At 40.6% G+C, this 20,780-nt stretch overlaps 1 protein-coding gene across 6 annotated transcripts in view; it reads left to right on the top strand.

The window, feature by feature from the left end:
* mrtfba (myocardin related transcription factor Ba) overlaps nucleotides 1-20,780 on the top strand; it is a 163,753-nt gene that overhangs the window by 85,662 nt on the left and 57,311 nt on the right. For all 6 annotated transcript variants that reach the window (XM_078418294.1, XM_078418295.1, XM_078418297.1 and 3 more), the window contains one exon: nucleotides 20,556-20,621. In XM_078418294.1, coding sequence (XP_078274420.1) covers nucleotides 20,556-20,621 — 66 coding nt within the window. The remainder of the gene's footprint in view (nucleotides 1-20,555; nucleotides 20,622-20,780) is intronic.

The raw sequence follows: 20,780 nt of genomic DNA, 5'->3' as shown, positions 1-20,780 counted from the left end.
GGTTGACTTCTTTGACTTGAGCTTGTTAAGATGTTTAGAAACATTGATCGAAGATCCTAAAATGATTCATGTTATTCATAAAGGACTGGGATCTGTCAATAAAATTGCTTCGAACTAGTCAAATGTAAAATAACAAAGTCTCTCACAGGGATGATTTTTTTTGTGTGAACTTCTGTGCCATTTGTGTCCTCTCGGACAGAGTTTATATTTGTGTTTGCGAGTGTAAAGAATATTTTTGATTTGCTGACAACATTCTTGCTCTTTGATCTCATTTAAAGTGAAAAATTAGGCAAATTGTCTTGGTGCGTGAATTACAGAACTTATGGGAGCAATTGTTATCAATTGTGTTTCTGTAGTCTTAATGGAAAACTAGTCTGCGGGATCAGTGTAAGAGCACAGGAATGTTCACAGAACCATATGAAAACATTTATGATGACAATATAGCCCGAGGGGAACGGAGCAAGGTCATAAGGGGACATGTCAGAGGTTTCAGCCGCACATTTAGGCATTAGTAACAACATTCACTAAACATTTTAAGATTGCTAAATCCACCAGGATTGCTGGGAACAAGCTATCCCCCTGGGTGTCACAAAGAAATCCACCGCCAGATTCAGAATTCATTGGTTCCTCAGAGTTACTTTCAGTATCGAAAATATCATCGGTTAAATGAAAAGTAGATTGCTACCAGTTAGAATGGTCTAAAACTTTTTTTTTCTTCGTTTAGTTTTATTGTTTAAAGTGAAATACTGATCTATAAATCTTGTTGGAAAAATAAACGGAAATTCATGACACAGTTAATTATGTACAACTCAGCCAGGAAGTTCAAGAGAGAGAGAGAAAGCCAGTGGGAGCTGTGAATCTCCAGAACTTACTGGTCTTTCACCCATCCCACTGTTTGCTTTATACAAATGGCCGCTTTCCCTTAAACTATTGGTTACTTCAATGAACATACAATACAATACAATACAATACAATACAATACAATACAATACAATACAATATATCTTTATTGTCATTGTACTCAGGGGTACAAGGAGATTGGGAATGCGCCTCCCATACGATGCAATAATTTAAGTAATTTAGACAACAGCAACTCAATGAAACAATTGTAACAGTTTTAGACAGGGTAAAGTGCAAGTTGATCTATGCGTTGTGACCATCCGGCTCAGCAGGACCGGTTCATAGCAGCTATGGCCCTGGGGATGAAGCTGTTCCTGAGTCTGGAGGTGCGGGCGTAGAAGGCCTTGTATCGTCTGCCCGATGGAAGGAGTTCGAACAGACTGTTGCAGCGGTTGAAGAGTCTTTGTGGATGCTGGTGGCTTTTCTGAGGCATCGTGTGTTGTAGATGCCCTCCAAGTCTGGTAGCTGTGTTCCGATGGCCCTCTGAGCTCTATGGACTACCCGCTGTAGAGCTTTCCTTTCTGCCTCCGTGCAGCTGAGGTACCACACAGGGATGCTATGCGTTAGGATGCTCTCTATGGTGCAGCGGTAGAAGGTCGTCAGCAGCTGTTGGGGTAGACCAGACTTTTTCAGTGTTCTTAGGTAGAACAGTCTTTGCTGTGCCTTCTTGACCAGCGCAGCACAGTCTCCTTGAATGACCTGACATTTGCTTGTACAATGCCAACCAGCCATTCTGACTCAGAAAAAAACCCAATTTGAGTTTTTGAGTATTAAGCAGTAAATTACTCTAAAAAGGTTTTAAGAATCTCCAAATTCATTTGTTTTTGTTTCCTTAATTCTTTTTTTGAGACCTTGGCATTGCTGGCAAGGCTAGCCATGATTGTCCATCCAGTGTTGTCTTTGAGATGATGGTGAGTTGCCTCATGAACCATCATGTATTGTCTTTCCGCTGACTGGATAGCACGCAACAAAAACTTATCACTGTACCTCGGTACACGTGACAATAAACTAAACTGGATCTGAACCAATGCTGTCTCTCTGTTGCTGCTGGCTAGTCAGTTCCAAAATTTGGATACAACCATAATGAAGGAATGGCAATGTATTTCCAAGTCAGGAATGGTCAGCCTAGTCTGGCATGGTCCTGGAGAAGTATGGCTAACTGTAGTTCCAACTACTACCCAGGCCCAATTGCATATTTAAATAAATGTTGTCTGGTCCAATAGCTTTCATTGTATCCAGGTTTCTCAGCCTTTATTTCTATCACGTTGAGTGAATCAAATTGACAGAATACTAGTTTAGGAATGGATGCCAGGAGAAAGGCATAATAGATTATCCACTTGCCATTTCTGTGTAAACATGAATATAAATATTGCTGCGTTGTCATTAGCACTTTGATGCTGGGCTTTATGGGAAAGGCTATGTTTAATGCTCAATCATATCCCGTGATCCTACCTTTAGCTATCCTGCTTCTCGATCAAGTCATTGCAACCTTCTAAGCACAATTATGAGTGGTGATGACTGTTATTTAACATCTAAAAGGAGGAAGTCTTCCAGAGCCAGATTCCCCTTCAAATTTTTGAGATGTCAATTTGGCTTCTCTTCCCACACCCACGCTCCCTCACCCCCTGGGGAAATGGATTCTTTAAGGACTATGGGTCCTAACATCAGATTGTTGGAAATGAAACTCCAGAAGTGGTATCATGCTTTAGCTGATATTATTAGAGCATTGGCACCTACCCACCAATTGGAAATCACACTGTTGTGTTGCATGTACAATAATCAAAACCAGCTCAATGCAATGAATGAATCATCACCTATTCAGACTACTACTTTAGTTACCGGTAACTTCTCGCTGAAGTTTTGTTGTGCTCTGCCAGTAGCATTTAGTTTGAGTTTGGGGTTTATGCAGGAATTTGAATTTGAGCGACAAGTGTCAGTTGTCATATGCACCAAGATAGAACAATGAAATTCTTACTTGCAGCAGCACAACAGGTTTGTGAACATGGTTATCAATGGATAGCGTAATAAACAAACACAAAGATCCATAAATAAATAAATCTAATATAGTACAAAGCCCGAAGCTCTTGTATAACCAAGATAGTCCGTGGGTTGAAGTTTAGTTGGAGTTTGTAGTGTTCAATAGCCTGATAGTTGCTGGGGAAAAAACTTCCTGAACCTGGACATTGCGACTTTCAGGCTCCTAAACCTTCTTCCCAGTGGCAGGAGTGAAATGAGAGCATGGAGAGCCAGCTAGGTCGCATGCCCCATTGATCTATTGTGACAGTAGGCAGATTGTAATGGGCCCAGGTTCTTGCTAAGGTAGAAGTTGACATGCAGCATAACTAACCTCCCAAAGCACTTTGTTACTACAGATGTTAATGCCACCGGTTTGTGTTCATTTGTGCATGTCACCTTACTCTTTTTGGACACTGGTATTATTGATGCTCTTTTAAAGCAGATGGGAAGCTCAGTAATGAGACTTTGAAGATGCCCACAAAAACTCCAACCAATTAGTGTGCACAGGTTTTGATAACACAACCAGGTACACCATCAGGTCCAGTCACTTTCCAAGGGTTCATCCGCCAGAAGAATCTTCTGACGTCGGCCTCAGGACTGAGATTGCAGTACCATCAGGGGGCTGTGGGGGCCTGAGAAGCCACATCGGTGTTCTCCCTATCAAAGCATGCGTAGAATGCATTGAGCTCGTCTGGGAGTGATGCCTCGCTGTTGCTTGAGCTGCCACTTGGTTTTGCATTGTGGAACATGATAGCTAGCAAGCCCTGTCACAGCAGCGAAACATCCATCTCATCCTCCAATTCATAGCGAAAGTCCCTCTTAGCCTTTGATGCTTTTATTGAGGTTGGACGTGGACTTTTAGAGGGGTTTTTATTGGCACTTAATGAGGCACACACGATCCTTAAGATTACATGGCAAACGTGCGTGAGTATCTAGAACCTTGTTTTTTTTAGATGACTATTCGGATGGCCCGTGCCCTTGATCGTCCCGTTTGGAAATTATCCTGTCTTCAGTCAAACTTACAATTTTGATCCAAATATGAACGAGTGATTAGAATTCCAGAGATGAAGTAAGAATGACTTATTTTGACATTAAGAATACATTCAATTAAATGTCACCTTTAATTGAAATTGATGAAGTTGAAGAGCAATCTCTTCATTGGTTGGAGTCATAACAACACGAGCAAAGATCATTAAGTTTGGTGATGGCCAGTCATCTCAGCCTCAGCAGGTGGTCTGGGAGCACTGTTTTATGCTGTCCACCATTTGGAAATTTGGAATTAAAATCAATATGTTCGAATACTTATTCAAAATAATTTATCAAATCAAAAAATATGTATACTTCATATTCTCCCTGATGGCGATGATTTAGCTTGGGCTGTGTAGAATTCTAGGAGCTGACTTTACATCCTTGGGACAGCTAAGCCTCAAGACCGCCTGTGGCTCAGTATTTATTTTTCACGTTGTTTAAACAAGCAATAAACAAAATAACAAAGAAATCTAGGTGCGCTGACCTAAAGCCTTTTATTTTTAAATTCATAAACGTTTGCTGGAACTATTATAATAAATTAATGATAGACACAAAAAGCTGGAGTAACTCAGCAGGACAGGCAGCATTTCTGGCGAGAAGGAAGGGGTGACGTTTCGGGTCGAGACCCTTCTTCAGTTTCGACCCGAAACATCATCCATTCCTTCTCTCCAGAGATGCTTCCTGTCCCGCTGAGTTACTCCAGCTTTTTGTGTCTATCTTCGGCTTAGACCAGCATCTACAGTTCCTTCTTACACATGGTCATTAATGAGACAATTTTTCAAAGTTAAAATTCTAAAGTTGCATCTATTAAAATTAATATCAGTTACAGAAATATTAGATGCAAACCTGTCTTCATTGAGCAGCTTTAAGTTAAAATAAACTCTAAACTGTGCCCTCTTTGAAGTTTAGCAGGTTTCAGTGCTATGTTCACATACAACCCAATGGATATGAACTGAAGTCTTTCACACCATCCGCCAGTGTTGTAAAGGACGTCCACATGCTTTTACTCAGAAATTTAAGTTTAACTAAGTGACACTATTTTGCCACTTTTCATTAATCCATTTCACTCTTTTTTTTACTTTGTGGAAAATCTGATGATTGCCAGGAATGTTTTATCTATTTATCTTGGAAACTTGCTTAACATACACCCAAAAGATTTTCCTTAATAATACAAAATATCTCTGCAGTTCTTGTAAGGTCTCATGACAAATTCAGAAAACAGAATAGAAAAAAAGTCATAATACATATTTGGGACTATTTTGTAATATTTGTATCTCATAAAGGCAAAGTGCATCTTTGTTTCACTACGGCTCTTTAGCGAAGGAAATATGTCCGCCTGTATGTGACTCTGGATCTAGGACACTGAGCAATCTAATTAGTTCAAGGAAACTAGGGATGGAAAATAAATGCTGAACCCAGTTACGCCTACATCACATTAATGTTTTTTATTAAATGCCAAATGTCACAGGCATGTGTGTGAAAATCTATGTAACCTGGATACACTTTTTTAAAGCTTCTTGTGTATTTTCTGGACGACCTATTTAATTGTCCGAGGATATCTACTGCCCTGGAAAATTGTCGTGTTTGATTCAGTTACCTTTTTCATCAATTTGATTTGCTGTAAACCATGTATAATAAAAGTCCATTAGTATTCAGTCATGTTTTTTTTAATTTTAATGATGACAAGAAGGGTTTCGACCCGAAACGTCACCCATTCTTTCTATCCAGAGATGCTGCTTGTCCCGCTAAGTTACTATAGCATTTTGGGTCTATCTTCACACAACACTAGTGAGTAGCATCGCTTTTAAGTGGAAAATGATGGTCCAGTGCCAAATTGAACACAGCCACATCAGACATTTAAATAAACCAATCCAGAAAATTTATGAGGTGTTCTGCAGTCTCAAGATTTCTTGACCATGCTCTGTACTTCCACCAAAGGTCCCTGGAAGTAATAAAAACACTAGATTCTCATTGAAAATGTCACTGCTTACAGTCTCCAGTGTCTGAGTGTATCATCTTCAAGATAGGAGACAAGTCCAACTGTTGGTCCATCTCAGGGAACGTCAGTGTCCTCTATCACCTCTTCTCAGTGTCTGAAGTGCTGCTCTGCGAATCACAGTGTAGTTTATGTCTATCCAGAAAATATAATTAAGTTTTCATACAGTGAAGATACATCCAAAAAAGTGCAGGAGAAAGCACCAACCACAATATTTGTCCTTTTTTAACCTCACTAAATTATTTGAATCCATCAATCAGGAAAGATTGGAAAATCCTCAATTTTTGCTGCCCACTGAAATTCATCTCCGCTTTACATCTGTTTTATGATGGTGAGAAGCCACAATTTTAACCTGTGGGTCTACAGATGGACCCACCTCATTGAAGACCAGTGACAGACAAGGCCGCTGCATTGCCCAACACTTCATTCTTTGTTACCACACCTTGCCTACAAAGGTAGAGCTAATCTTCAGTACTACTGGGGAAATATTCAATGTGGAATGACTATACTCTTAAACAATTGGGCCCAAACTGTTTCTGGTTTCCAACATGCACTTTTTCTTGACTTTCATTCACCTGAAAATCAGTTGCAGTACATGCAGGCTCAGAAGTCGAGCTACAGGTCATTATTGATTTGTTCACTGAAGCATTCAGGAGTAAGGACCTTGTGCTCAACGTCCAGAAGACAAAGGTCCTCAACCAACCTGCTGATACTGCACCAAACTAACAATAAAGGCTCACAGTAGGACACTGGGAAATATGCTCAAGATTCTAACATCTGCATTTTCTTGAGTCACCTGAATTTTTTTTTCACTTTCTATATCTCGGGAGCCACCACTCAGCAAGGACACATAACGCTATGAAATTCATCAGTGCTTTTGAGACACCAATGTGGCCTTTGGTTGATGGGGAAAATGACATTTGAGGATTAAGACTTAAGACCTGGCACAACACTCACAATGAAGCTGATGACAGTGCTCTCCTGAATTATCTATGGCTCTGGGAATGGGAGACAGGAAATTCCTCCAAATTCACCAACATCCTCAGCACCATGGCTCTAGTTGGCCTTGGTTGGCTACAATCAAAAGGGATTCAGGGATGTGCCTGAAATCTCCTTGGGAAAAAATACATTTGCCATCTGGGAATTTCTGCCCCATAACTCTTCGAAGTGCGGAAACATGATTCAGAATGGATTCAGAATGGTATTCTGAACCTCAAAGAGCACACAGGAGTCTGCATCAGCAGCTGAAGAAATATACCAAACAAACTAACCCTGCTCCCACCCCAGGCACTTTCTGCTATATCTTTGAATCTTTCTGCAGTTGCCATATTGTCTCAAGAACCACCCCAGAACCCACACAACTGGAGTGGATGGAAGTCAACCTCAATGCTAATGAACTGTCTATGTAGGAGAAAGCAGTAATTTAACTTTAACATTTATTCAAAAGTAAAATACTCCAGAAGTTAGAAATCAGAAGTAACATTTGCAAAAAGGTTTCTTGTCTAAAAGCTTTTTTATCCTCATATGCTATCTGGCCTGCTTTTATTTAAAAATAATTCTTCAGATCGTTCACCTTGCTGTGGTGAAGAGGCTTGCGTGCCCCCATGATTCTGAGAGCGAAGCCGTCGGAAGCACTAGCTTCTGGTAGGGCCACCCATGGCGGTAAGGTCGAGGATGAGGGTCCAGACTAAGGACGATCCAATGTACAAGACCTCAACAGCGGACCAGGCAAAGTTATCTTGAACTCAACGGCTGTGAAGGCGGATGAAGGCTGCAACAGATCTATCAGCTCCAATCGCGGCATGGTAGCGCAGCGGTAGAGTTGCTGCTTTACAGCGAATGCAGCGCCGGAGACTCAGGTTCGATCCTGACTACGGGTGCTGTACTGTAAGGAGTTTGTACGTTCTCCCCGTGACCTGCGTGGGTTTTCTCCGAGATCTTCGGTTTCCTCCCACACTCCAAAGACGTACAGGTATGTAGGTTAATTGACTGGGTAAAATGTAAAAATTGTCCCTAGTGTGTGTAGGATAGTGTTAGTGTGCGGGGATCACTGGGCGGTGCGGACTTGGTGGGCCGAAAAGGCCTGTTTCCGCGCTGTATCTGAAATATGAAATATGAAAATAAAAAATATGAAAAATATGAAATCGTCTTGGTTCCCTTGCCATTGGAATGAGTTGATTGATTTGTGAAGGACTGTGTGCTTCTTGGAGTGCAACATCAAGTATAGGTTACACAAACACACGCACAGGCGTCTTCGTTCTGACATCGGAACGCAAACCATCATCCTCGACCTTGAGGGATAGCCACGACGACGATTTTAAAATGATTTGATCTTTTCATCTTACAGTTTGGCAGGCAATTTGGCCGACAATGTCCATAATTTCATAAGACCTATCTAATTTACACAATAATTTACTCACTATAGGTAATTTGGATGAAGGGATATCAGAAATGTGTTAACCCAAGTGTCTACTATTGTTTACTGTTTTTCTTTATTTCCTTGTGTTAATCATCTTGAAAAATACTTTCGTATTTAAGTTTTAACAGTTACTGAAAAGTATTTTGTGCATTTCAGCAAGCATATATTTTACTGATTATCACAAAGGGGTTTTGATTATCACAAAGGGGTTGACCATGGCCTTCAGAACTATCAAACCATGACAGCAACTGGGGTGGCACAGTGGCGTGGTGGTCGAGTTGCTGCCATGCAGCACTAGAGACCCGTGTTCAATCCTGACCATGGGTGCTGTCAAAGGAGTTTGTACATTCTCTCCAGTTTCCTCCTACATTCAAAAAAGTCATGTAGGTTAATTGACTTCTGTAAGTTGTCCGGAGTGTGTAGGATAGAACTAGTGCATGGTTGATCATTAGTCGGCGCAGACTCGGTGGGCCGAAAGGCCTGCTTCTAAGTTGTATCTCTACACTAAACCAGTAACTTCAAAAAATACCTAATCCTTTATCAAACTATCTGGAAAAGTTCAAGCCTATTTATTTGCAAAGAAGAAAGATCCATTGGCTCTGTGCAACTATTGAGAGTTTAGCTGATATTCAAATGTTGATTCTCTGCCCAAATGGACAATAGGTGCCAGTAGTAAAACTTATTCTCTCATCTCAAACGGGTCCAGATTTTGAATGAGCAACTCCAGTGCAACATTAACATACAACGCTCCACATTGAGTAGATATAGTTTAGTTACAACAAGTTTTAAAGTATTGTTCTCAGTTTATGTTTGTAGGCACTATTCCAAAAATAGACAAATTGCTAACAGATGCACCATTAATGGCAATGATTTGTGATAGGATAGAAGTAGACAGTCTGTCTACACTGGCAGATTATCTGCTTCAGTGGATTTTGTGTCTTTTTGTCTGTATAACTTACGATTCCAAAGATACGGAAGCACAACCTTTGGACAAATGCCAAGATAATTATGTAGACTCCTTTTTAATTTAGTTTTGCAATCCAGGAGAGGTATCAACTGCAGACTAATAGTTCCTTACTCTGCTCTGCTGCCACAGACCTCCCAGGTCCAGGCTCAAGAATATATCCGCGTGTCCTGCTCGCCCTTATGGCCAGAGATTGCCAAGGTCGCAGAAATTCTGATCTAAGGAAAAGATATAGGATTTCCTGTAATTGATACTTCCACAGGCTTTATGAACCATCTGGGAACCGTTACTGCCATGAAGAGGCTTGACAGAAATAGCAATGATGTTCAATTTCTCAGTTTATTGAATAGCCAAATGCCACCATGTAGCCATTTAATAATTGTGAGATGGAGATTAAGCTTTTTATTCAGAGCTAATGTTGGAGAAGACATTGTGTGTGTTAGATATTATATCTGTGGTGCTTATTATATTTTTAAAGGTTCCTGGCAAATTTGTATCTGCCATTCTAAGTGAAGCGTATAATGTGATCTGAGGGAACTTATCCATTAATAGTAAAAGATAAATAAATTGTTTTTGAAAGTATTGCTTCATTGAAAATAATATATTATGTATGCACTGCATCTTGGATTACTGAAATAGGCAAATTGGTTGTGATCTTATTGACTGGCAGAGCAAGCTTAAGTGGTTGAAAAGCCTTCTGCGCTTTATTCATATGTTGGAGAAATGCCAGAGTGTTAGAAATTTGATAACATTATACTCAATATTACACCAAAAAAAGGAAAGAGGAGAAATGACGCATCTTATCAATGTAACTTTAACACTTGGGATGATATGATAAACCATTATTAAAACAAACTTTCTTTGTTCTTTCTATTCTTGATTATTGAATTACTTTCCAAGTAAAGACATGAATCAGAATATTTTAAGGTCTACCAAAGTAATTTAAAAATATAGTCATTCTTGCAATGGATTGGCAGGGACCTTCAAACTAGCAGGTCCCCTTAATATAACAATGAGATAAAAAGTAAATATTGGTTAAGTCATCAAAATTGTATATATCTTAAAAACATAGAAACAAAAAATATGTGCAGAAGTAGGCCATTCGGCCCTTCGAACCAGCACCACCATTCAATATGATTATGGCTGATCATCCAGAATCAGTATCCTGTTCCTGCTTTCTCCCCATATCCCTTTGATTCCGTTAGTCCAAAGAGCTATATCTAACTCTCCCTTGAATACATCCGGTGAATTGGCCTCTACTGCCTTCTGTGGCAGAGAATTCCACAGATTCACAAATCTCTGGCTGAAAATGTTTTTCCTCATCTCAGTCCTAAATGGCCTAGCCCTTATTCTTAAACTGTGACCATGGTTCTGGACCATCTTTACCAAAGAGAACTCGTAGTACTTCATTTCAACAGCAAATCTGGCAATGCAGCACCTGCTCAGTACTGTATTGAGTATCTTATAGTGGAACTTGAATGGAACCTCTGCTTCCTTGGAAGATTGAGGGGATTCGGTATTGCAACGAATATGCTCTTGTAATTCTATAGGTACATTGACTGGTTGCATCACGGCCTGGTTCGGCAACTCAAATGCCCAGGAATGAAGAAGATTGTAAAAAGTGGCAAACACTGCCCAGTCCTGACCTCCCCATCATTGAAGGGATCTACAGGAGTCGCTGCCTCAGAAGGGCAGCCAGCATCATCAGAGGCCCACACTTCCCTGGCCATGCTCTCATTCCACTCCTGAAATCAGGAAGAAGCTATAGGAGCCTGAAAACTGTAATGTCCAGATTCAAGAGCAGCTTCTTTCCAACAACCATCTGGCTATTAAACAGTACAACCTCCAAATAAGCTCCGAAATACATAGACTTAGGGGCATTGTTTTTGTCTTTGCCCTATTTTTATCTTCTTAATATATACTGAACTTTTTCTTGTAGTTTATTATGGTGTTTACAAAGTGCTATCTTTATCTATCTGTTGAGCTGCTGCACGTAAGAATTTCATTGTTCCATTTTGGGACATATGACCATAAAACACTCTTGACTCCTGAACCCAAAACTTACTGATTCAGTCATGAATGTGCCAACAGACTCACAACTGATTCAATTAGCAATTGAAGAGAGCAAGTGTGATTTGTTAAAGGCAACAAATGTTTGACTAATTCATTTGAATTCTTGATAAATTAACAAAGAAAATGTACTTGTTTGTTTATAGGTTAATTGGCTTTTGTAAATTGCCCCCGGTGTGTAAAGAGTGATGTTAAATTGGGATAACATAGAACTAGTGATGGTCGGCATGGACAGTGGGCCGAAGTGCCTGTTTCCATGCTGTACCTCTGAACTAAAACTAAACTAAACATTAATGGCGGTGTGCTTGTTTATACTTGGTTAAAAATTCTTCAGTTCCAGCAAAGTCATCAAATGATATTGTTTGTGCGAAGGGAATGTTAGTCAATTTTGAGAGATTCTCAAGTAGCAAAATTCTGCAGCAAATGTGGGAAAAGGATGCTAAAGAGGCTTGGCACCAATGTTGCCAGAGGGCTGGATGAGAGGGATGCGTGAATGGAGTTTGGAGAATGGAGGTGTTATGCATGAAATTATACATTCTTTCAATGACATTTTATGAAAATATCTATCTCAGTCCCCATTCCTCACGTAGTTGTATCTGTCTCTACCACTACCTCCGGCAGTTTATTCAGTGTAAGCACACCTTTCTAAATTAAAACAAAAGCCTGTCAGGTCTCCTTTAAATGTCTTCCCTTTCACCTTAAAACTATACCCTTCAGTTTGAGACTCCCAACCCAAGGAGAAAGACTCTGACTGTTATAATCTATGCCCCTTATAATTTTATAAACCTTTGCTGGGTCTCCCCTCAACCTCCTACATATCAATATCAATAGTCAATTTATTTGTCACATACACATAAATGTGCAGTGAAATGAAAAATTACCCGCAGTTCAACAATAAGACCAATAAGAATAATCAATAAAAATGCAATAACACATACAACCATAAACCAAACAAAAGAAACATCCATCACAGTGAGTCTCCTCCAGTCACCTCCTCACTGTGATGGAAGGCCAGAATGTCTTTTTCTCTTCCCTATTGCGAATAAATCTTATCCAATCCTTCTTTAACTAAAGCCCTCCATTCTGGTCAACGTCCTGGTGAATCTCTCCTGCACTCTTTCTAATGCTACCCCATCCTTCCTGTACTGTGGCAATCAAAACTATACACAATACTCCAAGCATGGCCAAGCTAATGTTTTATGCAGCGAAAATGTGATAACCCAACTCTAATATTCAATGCCTCAGCCTATGAAGGCAAGCATGCCGAATGCCTCCTTCACTACCTTATCCACATGTGTCACAATTTTCAGGGTGTAATGAACTTACACCCCAAGATCACTCTGTACATCATTACTCCTGAGGTTTGCACTGCTTCCATCAATTTTCTTAGGTACCTCCTCTCATTTAAATGTAGCCTTTCTCCTTGTTTAAAATTGCACAGACAAAAACTGAAATTTCTAGAAGCACTTGGCAGTCAGAAATAGCTTCAGTAGATTGAAATAGAACTAATGTTTCAGGCTTATTACTCTATCAGAAACAGGAAAAAAAAAACAAGAACACTGAGGGGGAAAGGGTGCACCATGACATTTACACAAGTAAAGAATAAAATTAAGTTGTCAAATTTTCAGTAGACAGCAAGAGTCTGACATGATAGTAAAGTGACAAATGGAGGCATACTGAGGGAAATCAGAAAAATAAAAGTCTGAAGGAGGGTCTCGACCCGAAACGTCACCCATTCCTTCTTTCCTGAGATGCTGCCTGACCTGCTGAGTTACTCCAGCATTTTGGGAATAAATACCTTCGATTTGTACCAGCATCTGCAGTTATTGTCTTACAATGACCCAGTGGAATCACCAGGAATTGTTCGGTTGCCACCAGAGCCTTTGGGCTAATAACATTATTTGATGTAGACTTGTTTTATAAAGTAAATAACACCTCATCATAACAAATGGAACATATTGGGTAACTCGACACTTTATAGGAGGAAACATCCGAGAACGAATGCAAAAAGTAAGTTGTGAATTCCCCACTCAAACTAAATATTCAGCAATAATCCTGACTGTTAGTCATAGGGCTAAACAGTGCAGAAACAGGCTGACCCACCTTGTCTTTGTGACCAAGTTGGCGTACTAGACTGGCCCCATTTGCCTGCATTTGGCCCACAATCTCTTATGACGGATTTCTGTTCAAACCAGGTTGTTAGTAGCAGGAAGAACCTTTACCTCCACTGTCAAGAAACTCCAAAACACACAGACACACCAGCAACAAAATTATCTAAATTCCACTGACAACTCTGCCTCTGAAAATGTGGAGCTCTGGAATGCATCAAAAATAACAGGAAACATTTTTTCAATTTGCTGGGGGGGGGTTTGTCTAACGATACATTTTCCCAGAACATAACCTACTTTGGAAATCGAAGAATACTTGTATACCATTTGAAAATTTAAAGAAAGATCGCAACAGTATGGAAACAGGTCTGTCGGCCTAACTTGTCTATGGTACCCAAGATGCCCCATCTAAGCCCTTTTACCCATGTTCGGCACATATCCTTCTAAACCTTTCCTATCCATGTACCTGTCCAAATATCTGTTAAATGCTGTTATAGCACCTGCCTCAACTACCTCGACTGACAGCTCGTTCCATATATCCACCACCCTCCACGTGAAAAGTTGCCCCTTGGTTTGCCCTTCTCATCGCAAATTTGTGTCCTCTGGTTTTTGAAGCCCCAACATTGTGTAAAAGAATGTGCATTCTTCACCTTATCTATTCTTCTCATGATTATGCACCTCTGTAAGATCACTTCTCAGCCTTTTCCACGCCAAGGAATAAAGAGCAAGCCTGCCCAACCTCTCCTGATAGTTCAGCCCCTTAAGTTCTGGCAACATACTCGTAAATCTTCTCTGCATTCTTTCCAGCTATTTGTATTACGTTGAGTAAATGTCAGCATACTGTGTGAATTTTACATTCTGATTTCTGTGCTGTAATATAAATAAAAACAGTGGTTAAAAAGAGTGATCTTTTTAAACTCTAAAAGTACTTAATTAAGTGCAAAGTATTTTGGAATTGCTGAAGCCATGATGGACGGCAAAAACATAAGTTGTCTTTAAAATTTTCAGTTTTGGCTCAAACTACCTGACTCGGGTTATGGGGAGAAGACAGGAGAATGGGGTTAAGAGGGAAAGATAGATCAGCCATGATTGATTGGCGGAGTAGACTTGGTGGGACAAATGGCCTAATTCTGCTCCTATCACATGAATTTATGACTTCTGATTTGCAAATGTATCAATCCTGATTTCAACAGTACAGGCCTGTGGAATGTGTCTTTAAAATGCGGACAGACATACAGTAGGTCATAGTTAATAGTTCAAGACAATAAACTTTAATCATGATCTTTCATCACTTTCCGAATCAGTCTCTCCATCTTTGTGTCTCCTTTCTCTCATTGTTCTCCGCTACCATGCCTCCAGCCATGGTGGCCGCCTAACATACTGAATATATCATGCATTTTTTGTTATAATTTTCAGATTGTCATCATCTGAAGCATTTTAGACACGAGGAATTGCAAATGCTAGTTTACCAAAAAGAACGCAGAGTGCTGGAGTAATTTAGCGGGTCATGCAGCATCTCTGAAGAACATGGATAGGCAACGTTTCGGTTTGAGATCCTTCTGAAGATTGGAGCAGGATCCTGTGTTTTTCAGAGATGCTACTCCAGCACTTTGTGTCTTTTATTTTTTTTGAAGCATTGTGCTTTTTAATAATTTTGACACACATTTCACTGAAATACGTGTACAGAGTTGAGGTATTTGCCACAGTATATCTAACACCTGTTTTTGTAATATTGAATATGTGTGGGCTGAGTTATTTCACAGGGGGAGTGTACATGTATTTGCTGTTGGACACTATCTGAATCAGCAGTCTTGTAAACAACTGTTGGACTTATTTTTACCAAAGATTGTCATGTAAGTCTGCCCATTTAATTTTCTTTATATAGGAAAATGCTCATAAACTGAGGACAATACTTGACAGTGAGTAACTTCATGATCCATCTACAAAGTTTGGATTAGCAACATTAAATTAGTGTAACAGTAATTCAATGTGGGTATATTACTGCCTTTGCCTTTTCTGCACCTTCCTTATAGACCTCAGCAATATTAGGACATGGAAGCTCATATGTTGGCTTTTTTTTCACTCTGATGTAGTTTTTTGGGGTGTAAAGTACAGGACTTACCCAATTCACAAATACCCAACTTACGTGCGGCCTAAACACTTCTGAACAAGTGTTTGGGAGCCAGACTGGAAGGATTTGCCGACTGCTGCGGGCGGGGCTGGAGGCGTCTTCTACTGTGTGGGAACTCGATTAACAGCCACATTTCCAGCTTGCAAATTGTTCTGGTTACAAATGGTTCTCAGGAACGGAACACTGTCAAAACCTGGGGACAACCTGTACTTGTTTTTTATTGTAGTTTTTTTTTTAACCTGTTAATGGTGGAATGGTATCCCTTAATCAATGAGGTGAAATTTAACATCAGCAAGAAAGCAGAATAGCTGGTGCTGGTTGGCGTCCTAGCATGTGCCTCCCAAATGTTAAATTCCTGTTTAATTCAGTGGAAAATGAAATCAGGGGGAGGTGAGAATGCTGGAGGTAAAACTCTATAGTGCAGAGAAGGAAAAAGAATTGGTGTAATTACAGGATAAAAATGCAATTGATTTTCTGCAAGAAAATCATGACGTTGTAAACTTCAATCAGACAGCTTGTGCTATCACTTCAATGATTCTGCTTTTTTATCAGTTATAAAGCTGTTCGGTAACTCGAGTTTTGAAGTAAGTATCAAATATTTTGTTGCATCCTTTTGCAGTACCTCTTATATCAGTGGTCATAAGTTGACACCATGTTGTGGCTTTTTCAAGGAGTTTCAAGTTGCATCTTTACAAATGTCAGTTTTTTTCTTTCCTTAGGTTTACATGATATGATCTAAAAGCATCGTGCTGGATGGTGTAATTATACACAAAACTAGACATATCTCCAGATAAGATCTCCACTGGGTTTCTTCTAGGTGCGCCTGATTGCAGGCTTTTGAATAAGCTCGTATAATTAAAGATTTCTTCTTCAGAACCAGGACATGGCAGGACAATTTATAAAATCCATTAACTGTTTTAATTAATTTACTAATTATTTTACTCTAGGTTAATTTTATGGTTCTAATAAATGATTTTGCATAATATTTTTTAAATCATTTACAATTATTGAAAGTGTAGTTGCTTGCAGATGGATGAACAAATTCAGATTTTAGTGGTAATTACATTTTCAGCTCTACTAACAGAAGCACTTCGAGTTTCATCCTTAAATGTGTTTATTGGAAACTAAATATCTCCAGAGTATTATTGCGGAGGTGTTTGAGTTGTGGCCTATGCCTCAACTGTGGTGAGTGATACACCTACTGTCCCCACAAAGTTTTGCCATCAACTACAAGCCAACGGTTAGAAATAATGTGTGTATCCCTTTGTTATCTCCTCTTCCCCAGCCAACAATGGGCTTATAATGGCTCCACCATTCCATGGTCATCTGTTGCTGCCCTACTTTGTTCTGGCCATCCCTTACCTCCAATTCCCTCTGAAGAAGGGACCCGACCCGAAACGTTAACCATCTTTTTTTCTCCAGAGATGCTGCCTGACCCGTTGAATTACTCCAGCACTTTGTGTCGATCTTCGGTCAGAAATAAGATGGCTTGCTTGGATGAGATCATCATCCAGGACAACGCAGCCCACTGGATTGTTGCCCCGTTGATTTTCTCCACTGGTATGGCACCATGATTGCAGTGCGTACCCTCTACAAAATGCACTGAAGCAATTTACTTAGACTGGCAGACCCCCCCACCCTTCCGAATTGGCGGAAAGTTTCCGCTATCTTATTTCATTTCTGCCATTCCGATTTTGTCTCATATTTTTCTGCAAAACACATGCCTCGCCGCTCGCCTCGCCCCGCCGCTGGCAGGGCATCTCCGCTGGTCTCACCTCGCCGATGGCCCAGCCTCGCCGCTGGTCTCGCCTCGCCGCTGGCCCAGCCTCGCCTTGCCGCTGGTCTTGCCTCACCGCTGTACTCGCCTCGCCGCTGGTCTCACCTCGCAGCTGTACTCACCTAGCCGCTGGTCTTGCCTCACCGCTGTACTCGCCTCGCCGCTGGTCTCACCTCGCAGCTGTACTCACCTAGCCGCTGGTCTTGCCTCACCGCTGTACTCGCCTCGCCGCTGGTCTCACCTCGCAGCTGTACTCACCTAGCCGCTGGTCTTGCCTCACCGCTGTACTCGCCTCGCCGCTGGTCTCACCTCGCAGCTGTACTCGCCTAGCCGCTGGTCTCGCCTCGCCGCTGTACTCGCCTCGCCGCTGGCCCAGCCTCACCGCTAGCCTCGCCTCACCTCAACGTTCGCCCGGCCTCGCCTTGTCGCTGGCCCGGCCTCACCTCGCCTCTCGCTGCTCGCCCGGCCTCGCCTCGCTGCGGAGCGTGAGGCCCCTTGATGTTGAGAGGGGGTGGGGGGGAGGGGGTTAGGATGCGGGGGAGGGGGGCAGTGGGGTAGTGGAGTGGGAGGAAGGAGTGGGCGTCGGGGGGTGGAGGAAGGGAGGGGATGATTGGGGTGGGAGGGGGGGTGGGGGAGTGGATTTGGGGGGAAAGGGGAGGAGGGGTAGGAGGGAGTACCTCCTAAACCTATCATCTGCACCACAAGTGTCAAATCTCTCATTCACATGACTTCCTGTCTATTCCTTCTTCATTGGGGCTAAATGTTTCATATCTTTGTCCAACATCACAATGGGGGTAATATTACCATGGTGGTTGCACCCTTCAAAACCCGGTTCACCACTTGCTTCCCAGGGATAATCAAAACTTAAGCAGCAAATACTGCCAGAGACATTTACTCCCTTGAATGATCATAAGGTCATAAGTGATCGGAGTAGGATTAGGCCATTCGGCCCATCAAGTCTACTCCATCGTTCAATCATGGCTGATCGATCTCTCCCTCCTAACCCCATTCTCCTGCCTTCACCTGTAACACCTGTACTAATCAATGATTAAAAGGGGAAGTTGAGGATCTCTTTATTACATTTGTTTTCTAAAATCATAATATTGCATTCCAAAAAGCTGTTACTTTAGGCCAGTTTGTGGAAAATTCTGTTTGTTTTCAATTAATTTAACAAGAATAATAGAGCAAAAACTAATTTTGAAAATCCACACAGTTTTTAGGTTGGATTATCCATTTCAACCTATGTATAAACCCTTAGCCAGCCTGTTTTATTTTATAATTAATTGTCCGGACAATACATCTTCTCTTCTTTATAATAGTTTTGGGCACTAATTGTGAATCTGCAGAAATTTGTGTACCATAACATCCTGTGCAATCACCTATTCAACAGCTTTGTCTATAATTATGTATGCAAATTGATTAAATATCTATATTATACGATATATGTGAGAAAAAGGCCCATTTGTAGACCTGAAATAACTGAAGTACATGCTTTAATTACATCTTTTTTTTAAAAGTTATCACCCTGATTTGCACAAAATAATTTTTGTGAATGCTCCTGTCTATTTGCCTTTCTAATACGTTAAACTTAGTTCTTTTAGTTTAGTTTAGAGATACAGCGAGGAAACGGGCCCTTCAGTCCACTGAGTCCGCGCCGACCAACGATCCCCGCACACTAACGCTATCCTATACACACCAGGGATAATTTAGAATTTACCAAACCAAACCTAGTGAACCTATGCTGCACTCCCTCAATAGCAAGAATGTCCTTCCTCAAATTAGGAGACCAAAACTGCACACAATACTCCAGGTGTGGTCTTACCAGCCCTGTACAACTGCAGTAGGACCTCCTTGCTCCTATACTCAAATCATCTCAATATGAAGGCCAACATGCCATTTGCTTTCTTCACTGCCTGCTGTACCTGCATGCTTTCTTTCAGACTGATGTACTATCTCTAAACGTCTGATAAAGGGTCTTCAATCTGAAACATAAACTTTGTTTCTCTTTCCCACAGAAACAGCTTGAACTGCTGAATGTTTTCATCATTTTATATTATGTGTTTTAAAAAACTTACAATTAAAAACAAACTGCCGGAGAAACTCAGTTATCCAAGCAGCACCTGTGAAAAGAATGGATAGACACTGATTTGGTTGGGGACTGTTCTTCAGACTGTGGAAGAGTTGTAAGAAGGGTCCCAGCCTGAACTATGATCTGCCCATTCCCTCCACAGGTGCTGTCTGACCCACAGAGTTCTTCTAGCAGCTTGTTTCTTGCTCAATATTCCAACATCTGTAGTTTATTGTGTCTCCAAAAACTTACAGCTGACTTGCAAAGTAGTTCTCCCTGTGACCTGTGTGGGCTTTCTCTGGGATCTCTGGTTTCCTCCCACACTCCAAAGACATACAGGTTTTTTTTAAAAAATTAATTTTATTTAAATTTTAACAAAACAAATACATGTATGAACTCATAGTACGCGATGGTACCTACATTATATAATTCGATTATACATTTAAATTCGATTATACTTGTATTGTTCTGCATTATCTCCCCACCCACAACCCCCCTCCCAGTTAGAAAAAAATAGGAAAAAGGAGAAGAAGAAAGATAAAAAAAATAAAAAAGGAAAGAAAGAAAGAAAGAAGAAAGAAGGAAACCTGGAGACAAGAAGGAAACACTTCCGGCTAATTTTTTATTAAATTCTTTTTAGGGGTATCAAAACAATCCTAAAATTAAATATTAAATATTTCCAATTCTTAATCCTAGTTTTAAAGTACAGGTTTGTAGGTTGACACAAAATGCTGGAGTAACTCAGTGGGACAGGCAGCATCTCTGGAGAAAAGGAATGAGTGACGTTTTGGGTTGAGACCCTTCAGACTGCTGAAACAGTAGGCTGGGGCATCATTCATTTTAGCTAATCAACACCAAAACATTGCTAATTATTTGAAATGAAAGCAACCGCTCTTATTTGGCAGGTTTATCTATTATTTAATCCCTTGTGAATAAACACTCTAACAGTGATCAGAGAAACTGAAATCCAGTTATCTATTACTCCATGCACCGTGCTATTGATATGTTATTTAAGTCTCGGCACTAGTTTGTGCACTTTTATTGATTTTGTATTTCCTTTCTTCCTTTCCCTGGCAGTACTTCAATTAAGGCTACAGCAGAGACGAACAAGAGAACAACTGGTGGACCAGGGGATCATGCCACGTAAGCATCTTTTGGAAATAAACATAAACTATAAGCTCAGAGTAAACAAACCTTACAAATGTGATTTTATTAGAAGAGCAGTGTGATTTCAATATAAACTTCTGGGATTTTGCCCCATTTACTGAAGCAGTAAGTCTTTTAATTTATTTTAAAGGTTAC

This window comes from Rhinoraja longicauda, chromosome 21 (assembly GCF_053455715.1).
Source record: "Rhinoraja longicauda isolate Sanriku21f chromosome 21, sRhiLon1.1, whole genome shotgun sequence".
In the NCBI taxonomy this organism is placed as follows: Eukaryota; Metazoa; Chordata; class Chondrichthyes; order Rajiformes; family Arhynchobatidae; genus Rhinoraja; species Rhinoraja longicauda.
Note: the sequence above shows the minus strand (reverse complement) of the source record. Positions and strands in the feature narration are given on the sequence as shown.